This window comes from Neofelis nebulosa, chromosome 18 (assembly GCF_028018385.1).
Source record: "Neofelis nebulosa isolate mNeoNeb1 chromosome 18, mNeoNeb1.pri, whole genome shotgun sequence".
NCBI lineage: Eukaryota > Metazoa > Chordata > Mammalia > Carnivora > Felidae > Neofelis > Neofelis nebulosa.
Window position 1 is genome coordinate 22,664,147 of NC_080799.1, and position 18,094 is coordinate 22,682,240.

The 18,094-nt window shown below is 58.0% G+C and overlaps 1 protein-coding gene across 4 annotated transcripts in view; it reads right to left on the reverse strand.

Moving 5' to 3' along the window:
- Positions 1-304: 304 nt before the first annotated feature.
- The window catches only part of KATNIP (katanin interacting protein), a 193,454-nt gene continuing 175,664 nt past the window's right edge, over positions 305-18,094 (reverse strand). For all 4 annotated transcript variants that reach the window (XM_058710268.1, XM_058710266.1, XM_058710270.1 and 1 more), the window contains 9 exons: positions 13,920-14,085; positions 10,546-10,703; positions 8,922-8,986; positions 7,577-7,687; positions 5,488-5,627; positions 3,421-3,522; positions 2,680-2,840; positions 2,499-2,587; positions 305-1,924 (listed from right to left, as the gene is read on the reverse strand). In XM_058710268.1, the coding sequence (XP_058566251.1) occupies positions 1,866-1,924; positions 2,499-2,587; positions 2,680-2,840; positions 3,421-3,522; positions 5,488-5,627; positions 7,577-7,687; positions 8,922-8,986; positions 10,546-10,703; positions 13,920-14,085 (1,051 nt within the window). In that variant the 3' untranslated portion in view covers positions 305-1,865. The remainder of the gene's footprint in view (positions 1,925-2,498; positions 2,588-2,679; positions 2,841-3,420; positions 3,523-5,487; positions 5,628-7,576; positions 7,688-8,921; positions 8,987-10,545; positions 10,704-13,919; positions 14,086-18,094) is intronic.

Genomic DNA, 18,094 nt, shown 5'->3' on the forward strand with positions numbered 1-18,094 from the left:
GCGCTCCCTGGCACCTGAGCTGTAGCCCAGACACCCGGCCCCCAAATGAGCCTTCTTCCCCCCCCCCCCCCCCCCCCCCCCCCACCGAGGGCGGCTCTCTCCAGATGCCAAGAGCCACCAACCAAGGCTCACCTCTGAGGGAAGCAGGGGAGCCGGAAACCACAGGAGGCGGCCCAGGAGTCTGGCGTGGGGGGGTGGGGGGGCTCAGAGAGGGGACTTGCCCCGTGTCACTCAGCCAGCCTCAGTTCCTGGAGGCGGCACAGGCTCCCTCCGTCCGACCCCAAACCCAGCACGTCAGACCAGATTCTTAATAACATCTTTTATTGATTTTGCAAGAGAAAAAAATAGAAATTTATTTTAGAGTTAATGCCTGTACAGCTTTTTTTTTTCCCCCTCCTAAATTGCATGGTGCATACAATTATTATAAACATCAGTGGAGATTCTGGGAGCGTGTGCGCTGCTCGAGCAATCTCCCCGACAGTCTGACCCGGGCCCCAGCCTCAGGTGGGGACGGGAAGCCGTGACAGCCTTTAAAGTCGTGGCACCTGTTTTGGTCCCTAAGCGCCGGCCTGATCAGCCCCCGACTCCCCCCAGGCCTCGGCTCTCCTGGGAGCCCACAGGCCCTGGGGGCACCGGCCCCATCTGGGAGGTGAGCAGGGGAGCTGCAGCAATGATGGATCTTCTCCGGGAGAAACAATTCCTTGTCTTCGCATCGGCCCCCTGCTCCAAATGAAAAGCGCATTTGCATAGCTGCTCCGCGGAAGCTGCAAAGCTCATAAAGTATCTGCCGGGCTCTCGGTTGCATAGGAACGTACTTCGAGTACAGCGCTGCGGCGGGGCCGGGCTGGGCGCCAGGAAAACAACGGATTAATATTTGGAACGAGAAATTACCCACCACTGGGAAACCAATTAGGTCCCTGATCCGGGCTTGTTACATAGATGGAAATAGATGCGTTCTGAGCTCCACTCGGCTGGGGGTGCAAGGCACATTTCCAACTCGCGGGGAAGCTGCCGGGAGGGGGGGGGAAGGGGTGGGGGCACCAGACACCTCGCTGCCCGCAGGCAAGGGCGCCCGGCACGGGCGAGACGGGGGGAGGCGAGTGAGAGAAGCCCGTGGCGAGACCGCAGGGATGCGGCCGCCCTCCTCCAGACAGAGTTCAAGGGGAAGGGGAGGTGGGCTCTGGGGCCCGAGGGTGGGGTTGTGGCCCTGGTCCTCGGCCTGCCCTGCGTCCGGAGCCTTCTGGGGCGTGAAGCTGTCCACCCGCGGGTCCCACGTGGGCCTGGCAGCATGGCGGGTGGGCACGGCCCCCTTCCTCTTCCCAGTGAGACACACACGTCCCCGGGGATCCGTCCTCCTTGCCTGGGATGAGTGAGGGGGGTGCAGCGGCCCTGGCTAGACCTTCGGGGGACCAGGGAACTGCCCCACCTTCTCAGCCAGCTGCACCGGCCCCCGGATGAGGGAGGGACATGGGGGGCGGGGAGCTGCTGGCACCCCTCCCCTTGCTGTTGGGGTCTGAGGCCTGACTCCGGGCCCGGGACAGCCACACTCCGTGCTGGGAGCAAGTCCTCCCCAGCCACCCCACCATCTGGGCCTGAGCAGGGACAGGCGTGAGTGCGTGTGGCCCTGCTTTGCTGGGTCCTGCGGGAGGGCACCGAGCTGGGTGTCCTGGGAGGGAGCCCCCGAGCCGCAAGGCAGAGGAAGGCCGTGCCACGCGAGTCCCCTTTCGCGACGGGACTCCTTCTTCCAGCCCCCGGAGTCCAGGCTGCCGAGGCTGAGGTCTGGGGGCGGGCGACACGGGTGCTGGGCGGGGCCGGTGACAGAGCCCGGCTCCGGTCGGGAGGCCTGGATCTCCCTCCTCCGCCGGTCAGCACCGCCACCGTCGCACTGTCTCCTTCTCGCTTATGCAGGTTTTGGGGCGCAGTGCTGTCGGGGAGAGTACAGAGGGGTGGACGTTACCCAGCCTCAGTCACCGAGGGCGGCCCCACGCCCTGGGGGTGAAGTCCGGACCGTCCTGGTGGCCTGGCCAGGCCACCGCCTGCAGCCCCGGAGCCCATCGCCCGCACGCCGACCCGTCCCCTCCCCTGCAGCGACTCTGCTGCCTCGCCTCCGGGCCTTTGCCACGCTGTCCCCTCTGCCCGGCCGGCTCCCCGTATCTCTTAGGGTGCAGCTCAAACAGCACCTCTTCTGGGAAGCCCTCGCCCCCTGCATCCCCCACTGGCTTCCCAGCCGCCTCCGTACAGCACGTCTGCCCTTCGGGGCCTTTTCCCTCTGCGCCCCAAGGGCCTGCCTCCCAGGAAGCCACACCGGGTCACAGGCGCCTGTGGGACGTGGGAAGCACGTTGCCCCTGGGGTTCTGCCCCCCACAGCCCCAGCTCAGCCGCCAGGCGGGCTCCTGGGCGGAGCAGAGGGGTCCGAGGGGCGGGCAGGGGCTGCTGGCTCCCGACCGGTCAGCCTTAACTCCCGAGGGCTACGCTCTGGGCCGAGAGGCGACACTGACCTGGGTCAACCGCGCTCTGCTTCCTTTTCGGGTTGGTAATGATTTGGTTTTCGTTCATCATCTGGACGTCCTGATCCTCCACCTGGTGGCTGGGGGGAGGGAGAGGAAGGAAGGTTCGACCCCTGCCGTCCGTCCCCGTTAGGGCCGGCGGGGGAGGCCGTGGGGCGGGCCTGGGGCGCACCTGATGGCCGTGCGTTTCTCCTGGCGGCACACGTCTGCGTCCTCGGTGAAGAGGATAGTGTGGTAGGGCAGCGTGGGCTCGCACGTGGGCAGGATGCCCCCCACCAGGTGGCCCACCATGGCCAGGATCCCGTTGTACACAAGCAAGTCGTCCACCAGGAGCTGGACAGACAGAGGAGGCGCTGCACCGTGTGGCCGGGGCGGGGGGGGCGGGGGGGCGGAGGGGGAGGTAAGGACCCTTCCCCCCCACCGCGGCCTCGGGCAAAGCAGGTCACTGCTCTGAGCCTCGCCCGCCAGCCCGGCCCGCGTTATGGTGTCAGATCTTTGCAACCCTCCAGACGGGGCCAGACGGGGGACGGGGAGGCTTCAAGTACCTTTAGCCCACGTGGCCGAGCCGGGAGGCAAATCTGGGCCTCTGGCCCCCGAGGCCCCGGCTCTCCCGGCCCCAGAGTTGCCTCCCGGCGCGAAGAACTCCCTAAACCAATATGACTGGAAAAGACAAGATGAAAGAAAAGCCACTTTCGGTTTTTTTTTTTTTTCAGGGTGATGATTCAAATCACTCGAGGCGGGTTTTGAATTCACGATGGGACGGCGAATTTCCCTGCATCTGAGGACCAGGCAGTGGTGTCCAAGGTAGCGACGGAGAGGAGTAAATCAAACGGCGGCGACGAATGGTAATTGCCGGCAGCCTAATTACCAACCAGCATAATTATCTCAAAAAACCCAGCTAATAAGTACTTACGCCAAACTCCTTCACCCCTCGATGGGGCGTTTTTGCATAATTCCACAGTTTGATCATTGACACGGTGGTAGGCAGATCGAAAATCACATAGACCCGGTTCACCTGTCAGAGGCAAGAACTCATTAAAACGGGCATGTTTGGAAACAGAGGCGCGGGGCGGGGCGGGGGGCGCCAGACGCGGGCAGGGGTGAGCCGGGCGGGCGCGGGAGGCGGCGCCTGGGCTGCTGGGGCCGCGGTGCGTGGGGCTCCCGCTGCCTTCTGTCTCCTGGAAGCCCATCTTGAGTCCGGTCACGTGTGGCTGCGTTTGCAACAAACCGCTGAGCTGGCTCCGGGAGGGCCTGTTTTCTCGGGCCTGGCGCGGCCCTCATCTAAATACCCACGGAGAATTGGGTGCGCCCTTCCCTCTCCCCCAGGTCAGGCCAGACGCTTCGCGGGCCAAAGGGGCGGGCCCCAGGTCAAGGAGCACTGTCTCCGGCGATCAGCACGGCCTTGACCCCGATCCGTCCTTTCCCCCAACCACAAATGAGCAGCACGGCACAGGCCCTGTAAGCAGTGGGGGATAATATCCAGGGTCTTTGAATCTCTGCCTGGCGCAGGGGTGGTGGAGGGGTGTTGGGATCAGTGGCAGAATCAGCTACTAAGGTCAGAGCTTCAGCTTCCCCCACCCCCTCCCGCCCCCGCCACCCCGCCGCCCCCACAAAGACTCTCCAATATCAGGGGGCCCCTCGCACGACAGAATAAAGCAAAAAGCAGTCAGTGCTGGCCCCGGGCTGCAGGCTGCAGGCTCCGTTTTGCCCCAGGCCCTGGGGCTCGGCCTCCGGCCATCCTCAGAATGTCTCAGAGGATGTCGGGAGTGCAGGGGGGCGGGCCAGGGTACTGCTGGGGCAGGGGCAGCCTTCTGACCGCACCGCGGAAATAATAAAGGTCCTCAAACTCAGTTGCCCAAGGGGCTCAAGCAGATACGAATATTTGAGTCCAAGGGCACCTGGGTGGTTCAGTAGGTTGAGTGTCCGGCTTCGACTCAGGGCATGATCTCAGGGCTCGTGAGTTCAAGCCCCGAGTCGGTCTCTGCCCTCAGCACTGAGCTCGCTTCAGATCCTCTGTTCCCCTCTCTCTCGGCCCCTCCCCAGCTTGTACTCTCTCAACAACAACAACAACAACAACAAACAAACAAACAAACAAACGTTCGAGTCCAGCTGGGAGAGTGACAGCTGGGCAGATGACTTCACACCAAAAGCCAAGTGAAAGACGACGGGAAAACACGTGCTGGCCAAACACCAGATGGCCGTGGGCGGGCAGGGCCCGGGTCTCAGGGCTGAGAGACCGACGTGTTTCTCCGCTGCAGCGGTGGGGCTGGCCTCCGCTCAGGGGGGACGGATGCTCGGGGCTCACGGGGGACACTGTTGGAAGAGCTCCCCAACAGAGCTGCTGATGCCGTCTCTGTGCTCTGAGGGCCAAATGTACCTCCCGGTCGTCCTGCCCAGTCACGCGGAGGGGGAGGGGACACTTCCGCCGTCACAGGCGTGCCCCAGGGCCTGCGGCACTCACATACTCGGGCATGAGGGTGGCGCGGGGCTAGAACGACCTGCCCGGCCGGCCTGTCTCCTCTCGCTCTAGCCGGGTGGGTGAAGGCCACCCCCAGGTCCCCCGGTGACCAGCAGGACCAGAGGGAGGGTCTGAGGTCTGCAAAACTGAGTCCGCTGAAGAGCTGGCAGGCAGATCTGGGGCCAGAGGTCGGGGTCCGGTGCCCGGTGCTCTCAAGGCGGAGCAGACACAGGGAATGAGGCCAGAGGATGGGGCTGGGAGGGCAGAGGGGGCTGCTGCATGGGCCCTCCAGAGTCCCATGTGGGCGGCCTCTTGTCGCAACCACCCCAAGAGCGCCGAGAAAGAACTTGCCCCGAAGAGTGCCCGTCAGAGTGTTAGTTAGCTAGACGTGAGCCTTCCTGACGGCCCTCGGGCATTTTGGTTCGTTGGAGATTCACTCGCCTGGAACAAAGACGCGTCACCGAGGCCAAGGACGCAAAGTCGCCCTGCCCACCCCGGGGCGGGGAGTCCCCGCAAACCCACCAGGCCCGGCAGGATGGGAGCCAGCCACATGTGCCTGCCATCGCAGGTGTCGTTCACTTGGTCGATGAGCTTGTCGGGCGTCCGGACGTCCCCGCACACGCCCTCCAGGGAGTTCACGCTGTCGGGGAAGGCGGCGATATCTGGGGAGCCTCTAAGCTGCCATAACCCAAAGCAGTGTGCTGGCAGCTGCGTGCCACCCTGGCGGCCGCTGGCCTCGTCACGCTGATGGCGTGGCCCAGGGGACGCTGGGGCTGGCGGGCAGAATGGCCGTCCGCTGCTCTGGGCAGCCGGAAGAGCGACAGCCAAATTAGACATGCCAGGGAAAATGAGCACAGAGGCCAACGGGGGTGGGTGTGTGGGGAGGAGGTGACCAGTTTCAAGGAAAGGGGAGGAGCCGTGCAGACAGATGGCGGGGAAAGAGCAGTCTCACCGGACTGCTGGCGGCAGGAACAGAATTTGTGGCTGACGCTTTGGAGAGTGGAGGACAAACTGCTAAGGTGTTCCTTTCCAAGGGGACACGGCCTCGGCATGTGAGGACCAGCCTGAGACTGGACGCAGCGGGGGGGAGCCGGGCCCAGCTATGGCCACTCAACTCCCGGACATTAGCGCAGATCTGGACAAACCAGATCCGGTGCTGGCTCTGCATTCTGACCTGGGGTCTTGGGAAAGTCACAGAGCACCTTGGGGCCTGTTTCCTCATCTGTAAAATGGGTATAAAAACCTCCGCGTCCGGGGCGCCTGGGTGGTCAGTCGGTTAAGCGGCCGACTTCGGCTCAGGTCACGATCTCACGGTTCGTGGGTTCGAGCCCCGCGTCGGGCTCTGTGCCGACAGCTCAGAGGCTGGATGGAGCCTGCTTTGGATTCTGTCTCCCTCTCTCTCTGACCCTGCCCCGCTCGCACTCTCTCGCTCGCTCTCTCAAAAATAAGTAAACGTTAAAAAAAAAAAATTAAAAACCTCCACATCCCAGGATCGATGTGAGGCTCTCAGAGGACACTGGATGTGAGCGTGCCCGGTAAAATCAACACAGCCTTACATATCCAAGGACTCACTAACAACAATCAAAACCACCAACAATCATTTGTCAGGTGGGGAGGATGGTGTCACCGGGGGAAGGGCAGAGAAGCTGGATCAGAAAAGGATCCAACTGGAGCCCAGGGAATCCCACATAGGTACAAGACAGGCTTCGGGGTTGGAGCGGCTCTGGCCGGTCCCTGTGGTGGGCCAGGGACCACAGGGCCAAGGCCCAGAGGGGTCAGGCAGGTGATGTCAAAGAGACACATGACAGCTTAGTGGTCAGAGCATGGTCTCTGGAGCCGGACTCCCAGGTCCTCACTCCTATGCTGTGTGACCTTGGGCAAGTTACTTAACCTCTCTGTGTCTCAGGTCTTCATTGGTAAAATGGGGCTAACAGCACTCACTTCACGAGACCGTCGTGAGGGCAAACCAGGTACCACGGGACAAGCCCTCACCGAATGAGCCCTCAGTAAACATTAGCAATTTGTCTGGGGGACCTGGCAGGAAACAATAAGGACATGCTTGGGGGAAAGGGCAGTGGATACCGAGGTCCGGCCATCATTGTGGTGCATGACTGTGGCCTCAAACATTGCTAATTTTTTCAAGAGCTGCTGAAGAGTGAGGTGTTCCTGTGAAACGCCCTGATCTTTCCAAAACACTAGCAACGAATCTAAAATATTTAAAAACTCCGTGGGCTAACAGTTTGCAGGTTCTGGTGTGGGCGTTCCCTGAACAAAGAGGACCATGGTCAATGAATTCACTGGGCTGAACACAGGGCCACAGGCTGCTCCCTGCAGGCCTTGCCAGAGCCTTTAGAACTCCAGAGTACCTGTGGATCTCCAGGAGGGGGTGCAGTTGGTACCATCGCCCGAATCCCCGGGCGACAGGACTCTCTGTTTGAGGGACTCCTGTTACCTTGGGACTCCCAAGAGTCAGCCTCTGACCCTCAGCAGAGTCCCCTGGCATTTTCAGTCCCGGGGTCTGGTTCTTGCAGGGACGTCTCCTCTCCTGCCCCCGACCCTCCCACGTTCCCTTTGGTCAGGGTGGGGTCCCCCTTCTGCCTAGAAAGGATACTGTTTTCCGACAGAGGGATTTTTTCTCCCCGCTCATCATACAGCTCCAGGCCCGTAAGACCGATGTAATAGGGGTCACCCCAGCTGGTCAGGAGCTGGAACTGAAAAATGACTGTGGCACATTATTAAGGAAAAATAGGCTTAATTTTCTGAGAACAAAGCAAGACAATGGCAAAGATCATATTGGGATAGACTTTTTGGGGGCTTATGCAGGTGAAGGGGGGGGGAAATCATTTTTTTCTCGCACGGAGACTGAAACCTATCCAAGTATGTGTGGCATTAAATTTTCTTTAATGGAAGCTGCGTATGCATGTGTTTCAAGAATTAAAAACTTCCCTCCACGTCCCAGGAGACAGGAGGACAGGAGGGAGGGAGCTGGCAGGACGGAGGACCATTTGCACCAGAAACTCATCGTGTGGTCATGCCGAACAAAGTGACCGGGAGTCAAACTGTCTTGTGCCTCAATTTCCCTGGTTGTAAAATGACAAAGAACGAAGCACCTGTTCTCTCCTCCATCCACTTCAAGTGTGCAGGGGGTGGGGGTGGGGGGGGGATACATGAGCACCAGGAGGGATGGGCCGTGGCAGGGTGACCGACCCGCCATTGCTGACTGAGTCGCACAATGGGGGCACCAAGCCTGTCCTCGGCCCTGTCCCCAGCCTGCTCCCAGCATTCCAGGGGCAGACAGGGCAGGAAACCAGAGTGGCGGCTTCCGGGCAATATCATAGCCACAGGCAGACCTTCCGGAAGAACGGACTGGTGAGAGAGCCGGGCTGCTCACATTCACTAACCTGTCTTACTCCTTCCCAACTATGTGGCCTTGGGCAAGCTACTTAGCCTCTCTGGGCCTCAGTTTTCTCATCTGTGAAATGGGGGGTGTTAGCAGTTCCACCGCCCGGGGCTGGGGTGAGGCCTGAGTTAACACAGGCAGCCCAGTGTGAACAGTGTCAGGCCGAGGAAAGGGCCCGGCGACTTTGCGCTCTCCTTACTTCTATCTTTACCTCCTTTCTGCCTGGGTCCGAGGACAGCCTCCAGTTCAGGCCCTGCGGAAAGTTCCAGCTTCTCTGGCCCCGCCCCGCTGGAGTCCTGGGTGCTGCTTCCTGAAACATCAGCCGGCCAGGGCGCGGCATCTGGAACTCGGGTGGCTGCCCCCGCCCCAGCGGCACCCAGTGAGCCCGCGGACCCGCCAACCCTCCCACGGTCCCCCGGGTTTCCCTGCGTGGGGCTCCAGCTCCTGGGCTGTGGCCTGCCGGGAACCCCGACGTTGCCAGAGGGGCCGAACCCTCTCCTGGGGTTCCGGACAGGGCCCCTGAGGGCTTGGGACACGCAGACAGGTGGCAGGATACAGCCGCAGGGCATCAGGGGTGCCTCGTAGTCCATGCTTGCCTGCTCCTGGCTTTGCGTGTTGAGCCTGAAAAAAACCCACAAAACGGCACCAGGAAGCAGGAGATTGCAACTACCCTGATCGCTGGCCACTTACTCCCCAGGTGACAGACTCTGGAGACCCTGTGGCCGGAGAGGGTTCCCCGATGTAGTGTGTGCCCACGTGGAGTCCTGTCCTACTCCGGGAGACTCAGTCACCTCCCAGGCGACTGCATGGACACTTCCTTCCCCAGGACAGCCCCGGGAGGTGGGTACGCTTATAGCCCTGGGGTGCGGGTGAGGAAACTCACACACGGAGAAGTGAAGTCACTTGCTCAGGGCCACACAGCTGGCAGGCGGCCGAACTGGGATGTGACCTGAGGTTGGCCGGTTCCGGAGTCCACACTTAACCACCCAGCTCAGGGATGTACTCAGTAGGGGTCGGCCTGCCCTGATCCTTCTTCAAGCCCCGCCTCACTGCCTGTTCATGAACAAGGCGAGTCCACACTGTGCTGACAGCTGGGCCAGACCCAGGGTGGGGTGGAGTGCCCGGCCGGGACGGGCTACCCTAGGGGGTGGTCAGGGACCCGACGCCTGAGCCAAGAAGGAGGCAGCCGCACAGAGTCAGAAGTGAACCCTGCAAGCAGAGAGGCAGCCAGAGCAAAGGTCCTGCGGCGGGAGAGCAACAAGGAGGCTGGGTTGTGGGGTGGGATGGGAGGCAGGCAGGGAGAGGAGGCCTGCGGAAGGTGGGGCGTACCCTGAAGGCTTTGGCTTTGTGATGCTGAGCGAGTGGCTTCGATAGCCGATAGCCGGGGCCTCAGTTCCCACATCCGTAAAATGGGCAAGATAATCCCTACCTCAAAGGGCGGGTGGAAGGATGAATACAAAGCATCAGAACAGAGCCGGCACTTGGAAGGGGCTGGGGCGTTTCTCCCCGTCCACAGCCAGTACCCTCCAGCCTTGCTGGTTTTCTTCAATTTCAAGGGCAATGTTATAATTAAGTGGCTGTTCCCAATGACCGGCCCAGCAAGTGATCCCAGCCACAGCGGAGGGAAACTCATTTTGTTTTGTGAGCATGGCCTCTGGCATTTGGACATCAGGGGGTTTAAATGAGTTAACTGAACGTGGCATTTACAAATTGTTACGGACTTAATGCAGCTGAGACCGGGGCCAAGAAATACCAGCGAACCCACAAAATGTTAGGCTCTCATTTTCTCTTTGAATCTTTCTAAACTGGGAACTGAGAAACAATCGAGAGAGAGAGAGAGAGAGAGAGAGAGAGAGAGAGAGAAGGCCCTTCCCCAAATTGGCCGGCGGGCATTTCTGGAACGGAGGCAGGCTGGAACCTCTTTTCCCAGCAGGAAGTGCAATGAAGCATTTAAAATCTCCAGCACTCCAGACTGTGAGAAACCCAAACATCCCTAGACAAGGTGGGTACATCCCACAGGCTTCCGGAGAGGCTCGGCTGAGCTTTAGAAAACCGCCAAGTTGAAAAGCAACGCGTTTGATCATCGTTTCAAAACCTTTAGGTATAAACTTCAGAGCGATGCGGGGAGCCGGCAGCCCTGAGGACAGGGAGGGGACACTCCCGGGCCTTCCCCCACTCACCTCTGGGCCGGCTGGGGCAGCTGTCGAGCCTGGAGGTGGTCCACAAAGAGAATTTCTTGAGCGAAATCAAAGTGGCAGTTGCCCGGCCCCTTCCGGATGAGGAAGCCCTCTGGAGGGGAGATGCACAGGCCGTCCAGGGAGGTGTGGACGATTTTGGCCTAGCAAACAAAAGAAAGCCGCGTGCTCGTGTGCCGTGTGTGTGACAGACGGCCTTCACGGAGCCCCCACGCCGGACAAACAGCCCGGCCTGGCCTCCCTCTCAGGCCAGAAGCACCGGGCCGGGCCACTTTCTGGTGCCACCCCCACTCCGTGCCAGGTGCTGTGCTGGGCACTGGGCAGACGGCAGGGGATGATGGTGGCCCACAAGTTGGGGTGGCGCCTGACCCGGCCCGGGGCTCCACCCACCTCACCCGCTGCAGAGCAGCACGGTGGTCAAGGGCACTCAGGTGCCCCGACATCCGCCGTTAGCACCTGTGCGAGTGACTTAACCTCCCTATGCCTCAACTGCCTCCTCTGTTAAGTGGGCTCGATAATGAGTGAACTTGGTAAAATACGCAGAATGCAGGGCCGGGAAAAAGCGATGTACTCGGTAGGTGTTGGCCTACCCTGATCCTCCTTCAAGCCCCGCCTCACAGACCACCACTTCCCCTACGCTGTCCCCAGGACAGAGCGAGCCCCTTCCTGATCTTCCTTCTCATGGCCCTTAGCTCGTTCTTTTTTTTTTTTTTTTTTATGTGATGTTTATTTATTATTTTGAGAGAGAAAGAGAGTGTGAGCAGGGAAGGGGCAGGGGTGGGGGTAGGGACAGAGGATCTGAAGCAGGCTCTGTGCTGACAGCAGCAAGCCTGATGTGGGGCTTGAACTCACAAACCAAGAGATCATGGCCTGAGCTGAAGTCGGACGCTTGACCGACTGAGCCCCCCAGGCACCTCCTTAGCTCAGCCGACTGAGCCCCCCAGGCGCCCCCTTAGCTCAACCGACTGAGCCCCCCAGGCGCCCCCTTAGCTCATTCTTTTAGGACGCGTACTCCCTAACAGCGTCCTGAGCGGCTTCTGGGTCTCCCTCCACGGCAGAGACCCTGGCGAGGCCCCTGTACCTGCTTCAGGGCCTGGTGCGTAAGTGGGCGCTTACCAGCTTGCTGAATGGGGTGCATTTGGCCCAACGTTTCCCCCATTCTAGGACGGATTTCACCAGCCAGGTGGCCAGGATCTACCAGTGAATCTCCAAGCCTGAAGGCCAGGGTCTGAGGTGGCTCGGGTCTGCTCCCCTTGGGCAGGGGGGTGCTGGGTGAGCAGAGAGAGGTAGTCGACCACATTTTGGAATCAGGCCCGCTTGCGTCGTCCTGGTGAGGAACGTGGGCCCAACTGCAGACCAAATGGGTAGGTTCTCACCTCCAGGGGATGCAGAGGGGCTGTGCTCCACGAGAGGAGCCCCCTCATGGCAGCCGGTCACAGGGCACGTGAGCAGGAAGAGTGTAGGGTAAATGGCTTCAGGTATGGCTGGATATGGGGACCCTAGACTGTGACTGCAACTCCCCACTTGGTCTTGCTCCCGGCTGATTCAGACCCTGGCCCAGGGCCGGACCCGGATGTACTGTAACCTGCTGGTCACACGACTGGTCCGGGGACGTGGACCTAGACCAGAACGACCGGCATGACTCCCGGGGTTCTGCCGGCTCGCCTCCAAAGAGGGGTTCCTTCTTCAGCTGGGCTTGGAGCTGGCAGGAGGCTGGTGACAGAGCAGAGGCCCAGGAAGGCCCTGTCCCTCCTCCAGGGCCACCACCTCCACTAGGAGGTGTCCCTGACTTCCCCAGGCCTCTGTTTATTCCCTTGGATGGGACTTCTATCACCTCCGTCTTACAGCCAAGGAAATTAGTTCAGAGAGGCTAAGCAATTCGCCTGAGGACACACTGCAGGGACCTTAAGCCCCATCCCCAGCGTGCAAGGCCTGGTTCTAACCGCGTGCCAGGGGCCCGTAACCGGAGCGCCCAGAGGGCCTTGGGGGACACCGGCGGCCGAGGCATCTTCCTGGGGAGGGCATGGTTGCCATCACACTGCCCTCTGGGATCTACCCTTACAGATTGTGCCCCCCTCTCCAGTCCATGGTGGCCACTGGTCACCGGCAATGAGGCCGGTGGCCACGGCCAGGCCTGGGAAGCAGGGGCTCTGGGCCCAGCATTTCCAGGTGGCAAATCCGGGTCATGGAGGCTCGACAGGACAGACTGATTCACTCGAGGGAACGTAAAGGCCCAGAGGCACGAGTTGAGCCAGAAGAATGTTTTTTTTAACGCCCATATAGCTGACTTTTTAAACCCGCTGAAGCTGAGAGCGTGCTCAGGGAGCCGCCAGCGTGGCCTGGGAGGCTTTGTGAGCTGCGCGCTGCTCCAGAAGGCGAGTGCCTGAGGGCTGCTGACTCCACCGTGGCGACCCCCCACGGTTCTGCCCCAGGGGCCCGCGGAAGTAACTCCGTGGCAGGTGCATGGTGGGGTGCCACACGTGGGGCTCACGGGACCCGAGGCCGAGGCCTGGCGTGGTCAAGCTTCGTGTGGCAGAGGATGATGGGTACTCTCCCAAGGCAGGTAGCATCCGCCTCCTCACTTTATAGATGGGGAAACTGAGGCCCAGGGAAAGCAGGCCACTTGCAAAGATCACACAGCTGGTTAGGGTCAGAGCTGGGTTTCAGACCGGGGCTTGTGACTTTCGGGCCCTGACTGCATTGCTGTATTTTCGGTGGCCTTCTCACCATCAGCTCTGTGTTGCAGTGGGAGGGGACAAACGTGTCACCGTCCATAGTCACAGGAGGACAGAAAAGCCCACACTGCAGCAGAGGCCCCTGCTTTTTCACACCCAGCAGGAGAACCCGGTGTGGAACCGGAGTGTGAGCCCCACGCCCAGCAGATGTGGACTGGGGGCTCCAGCTGTGTGACCCTGGATGAGTGAATGCACCGTCCTGAACCTCAGTCTAATACCCTGGAAGATGGGGGGTACTGACACCGGCCTCCCAGAGGCTGGGGTGAGGGCCCCATGAAATGAACGGGTACAAAACCCTCAGCTCAGGGCCCGGCCCCCAACCCTCAATGAACCGGCAGGCCTCAGTCTACCATTACGGTTGGGGCCTGGGCCTGCTGGGAACCCCCGAGCCCCCAGAAGAAACAAAGTGTCCCGAGTCTGCCCTGGCCTCTTTAGCCCATATTTGCTCTTTGCAGAAGAAGCCAATGGCAGTGTGTTCTCTCCCTGGCTATAACCCCCCCGCCCCCAGCTCCATTTGGAAAGTTCTGGAAGATTTATGCCCCTCTCTGGCAGCCACACCAGCCATTCATCAAGGCGCCGTTTCCCTGACAGTGGACTGAGCGCGGCTGCTATTCCCCAGCTTACCCCGCGATAGGTGTCCTCGGGAGATTTATTGTAGTTCCAGAACCGCAGGCCTGCGATGCTTTCGGCTCTGTCGAAGCGGATCGTGACCACGTGGTCCAGGCCCGGTGAGAAAGGGATCAGCCACATATGCTCATCCTCCATCGTGATGTTGGCTCCATCGATTAACCTGCAAACAGTGGGGGGGAGCGGTGAGGTGGGGCTTGGCCGTGTCTTCTGGGAGAAATCGGTCTACATGTCCCCCCCTCCCCCCCCCCCCGCCCTCGCCTCCTGTACCCACTGCACCAGCCTGGCTGTGCACAGGGATAAGTCTGTGCTGTTAAAGGTGGGGCGAACCAGTCATCAAGGTTTTTTTCTTTTTAATCTTTTTTAACGTTTATTTATTTTTGAGAGTCAGGTGGGGGAGGAGGGGGAGAGAGAGAGAGAGAGAGCAGGGGACACAGAATCCAAAGCAGGCTCCAGGCTCTGAGCTGTCCGCACAGAGCCCGACGCGGGGCTTGAACCCACAAACCACGAGATCAGGACCTGAGTCAAAGTCGGACGCTTCACTGACTGAGCCGCTCAGGAGCCCTGCCACCAAGGTTTAAAATAAAAGGGGAGAATGTATCATCTCTCTGGACCCTTTAACTCAGGGGTTCCATTTCTGGAACTGTTCTCCTCTAAGGAAATTTTGTTCAACCTGCCTGAAGGGCTATCTGCACGGAGATATTCATCATAGTGTTGTTTATTTACAAACCACAAAAAACCCCACACCACCACAAAAAAAAAAAAAAAAAAACAACGGCCACAAAAACCCTAAGAGGTCTCAAAACACAAAGAGTCACGGAAATCTGTACACTTGTTGAAACGATCATCGTGAGGATCATGCAGTGACGCGGAAGAGGCGGCCACGGGCACCGATTTTAATGCTGGACAATGGGGACGGGGACCAGGAGAGATGATGCAGAAGTGAAGCACACATTTGTGTCAGGGGGATGGGAGGCGGATGCCTTTGTCTGTTTTCCAAACTGTTTGCGAAATGCTGTGGTGGCTCTATGGCACATTTTGAAATAATTTGATTCGTTCTTTCTTGGGCTGGGGAGAGACGTACTAAGGCACCAGGGTGAACTTGGCAGCTCTCGGTGAGGGAAAAGCACAAGAAGGGGCCGACCTGTGGCCTTAGGAGGGAGCCCCTGGAGCCTTTATGTGCTTCTTGGCCACTATTCTGAATCAACTGGTTACCTTGCCTGGATTGTACTCCCATCCCGGCCGGTTTCTCGTTTTCCTGCTCAGAACATCCTGCCTCATCGTTCTCAACTTTGCCTGTGTTTGTCCCAGAGACCATCCCGCCACTGACTGCCCTGGGCTGCCCAGCACACCGCAGCCCAGACCCCAGGCTGTCATCCTGTGGCTCCGGCCTGTGTCTGGCATTGCCACTGAGTGGCCTGGCCCCAGGAACGGGGGCCCAACTCTCAGCTTCTCGGGGAACCCTCTCTCCTCTCCCTCTTATATTCCAGGTGACTTCGAGGCTGCTGCCCTGGGAGACATTCCTAGATTTTAAAATAAAACTTTATGTTTTCCTTTTACATTTTAAAGCTCTGGATTTGGAATAAATCTTACAATCTAAGTGTTCATCCAAGGAGGTAATGTTTCTTTTTTTCTCTAAAAGGCGGTTATTAAATTGATGGATGGCATGTCTTACAGCTGCTGGCATCTTAAAACTGAGGAAATTCAGCAATTTCAAATGGAGGTGTTTGCGGAATTAGGCTGACCAGAGAACCTTCTGTTTCCTTCTAAAAGCAATTGCTTCTCTGTCCTAGAGATGGGGCTGCCTCCATAGCAAAACTGCTGCTTAATTCTGAAAGTAGAGAGAGTTGTTGAAGGGTTTACAGTTGACAGTGAAGGGAAGCCCCTACAGACCCCTTCAAGAATATCTAAATGATACTTCCCAGCTCTGTTCACAGAAAAACCTAGAAACTGGTTTCTACAGAAACTGGTTCCACAGAAACCCAGTAGCAGTGAGCATCTCTTGTGGCTAGATTATGGTCTCTAAATACCATTTCCCAATAGAAGGAACCAGAACTTCTTGGGGAAAATGGTCAATTCCACATCTGGGACCAGAAATATACAAGGGGAGCCTGGAATATCTTGTCACATCAGAAAGAAGGAAAGCTGCCACAGACTCCTATTTTTAAAAAAGGATGCAGGGGCACCTGGGTGGCTCAGGCAGTTGAGCATCCGACTTCAGCTCAGGTCATGATCTCGAGGCTTGTGAGTTCGAGCCCCGCGTCGGGCTCTGTGCTGACAGCTGGGAGCCTGGAGCCTGCTTCGGATTCTGTGTACCCCCCCTCTCTGCCCTTTCCCTGCTTGTGCTCTGTCTCTCAAGAGGAAATAAATGTTAACAAAACTTAAAAAAAAAAAAAAAAAAGGATCCAGGAGCTCTCAGTATCTAAGAGCATCAATAAGATAAAAACTGTAATAAATTGAAAACCTTCAAACACAGTCTGTGTAAGTTCATGATTTATGATCGTCAGACACAAAGTTTGTTTTTTTTTTTAAGTAGACTTCACACCCAGCATGGAGCTCAATGTGGGGCTTGAACTCACGACCCTGAGATCAAGACCTGAGCTGAGATCAAGAGTCGGATGCTTAGCCAACTGAGCCACCTAGGTGCCCCCAAACACAAATGTTTTAGTATGCGAGAGAAACACCTTTTTATTCTGAAAGCTGAAAAATAAAGGGAAAGAACCAAGCATTCAGACTGCCTTTCCTATTTCACTTGTACCTCAGAGTAACCAAATCATTGAAGAAAAATTTCTCTTTATTGATGAGAAAAAGAATGATAGGATCGGTGGACCACCATCCTGCACCCAAACCCCTAATATAGTAATGGGTGTGCCCACTGAGCATCGACCGCCAACATCACAAGAACCCTGACAAGCAGACATTCTATATGTCCTGAAGGGAATGCACAGTGACATCGACACCCCCGTGGTCACGTCTTGCCCCAGTGGTCAAACTTCCATCGGATCAGGCGTCTAGATCTAATGAACAATTTACAGGAAATACAGGGGCCTGAGGAACAGGTTAAACAACACCATAGAGATACAACCAGTAAAATCCTGACACTACGGGGGGGTGGGGGGTGGGGTGGAAAAAACCCTTTCTTTAACAGATAATTTCGAAGAAAAAGTGAAAAAAAGATGGGAGGGAACCTAGAGATTATAAGAGGCTTAAGAGACTTAACAGGGGCACCTGGGTGGCTCAGTTGGTTGTGTCCAACTTTGGCTCAGGTCGTGGTCTCGTGGTTCATGAGTTTGAGCCCAAGTCGGGCTCTGTGCTGACAGCTCAGACCCGGAACCTGCTTCAGATTCTGTGTCTCCCCCTCTCTCTGCCCTTCTCCAACTCGTGCTTTGTCTCTCTCTCTCTCTCTCAATTAAATAAATAAATAAATCAATCAATCAACATTTAAAAAGAAGAAAAGTGACACGGCAAAGAATCACAATGTATGGACTTTATCTGGATCCCAAACCAACCAATCACGATGGATGGAACTTATGGGGAATCTCAAAACAACCCATCAGAATGTGTGGACCCTTACCTGGACCTCAATTCGAGAAACAAACTGTTAAAAAGGGAAGGTGAAGAGACTGTCAAGGGAAATAGGAACTTGCCAGATACCCTACTCATTTAGGGAATCAGTGTTAATTTGAATTTTGGGGGGGTGGAATGGTGGTAGTGAGATGATGTTCTTCCTAAAGTCCTTATTGGTTAGAGCTACACGCCGAAGTATTTAGAGATGAAGTGCTCTCGGGCCTGGGGTTTGGGGGGGGGGGGGTGGTAGGTGGGTGGGTGTGGATGGACAAGCAGGGCCGGCCGTGGGCTGATCACTCTTGCAGCAGGAGCTGGGCTGGCGGGCTCCAAGCCTGAGCCTGCGGGAGCCTGATCTGCCAAGATGCGGGGTGCCGCGTGGTTCGTGAGCAGGTGCTGATGGCAGGTGTGAGGGCCGCGGTTAAGGGGTCCCTTAACAAAGCAGGGGGGAGTCCTCTGGGCCAGACAGGGGGTGCGGGTGTGGTGTGGCAATCCCCTTCCTGCCCTCCGGCCACGGGATTTATTGTCCTCATGCTACTGATAAGGACACGGAGGCAGTGGAAGACGGTGGAACTTAGTGGTTAATTAAGTGCATGGATGTTGGTTTC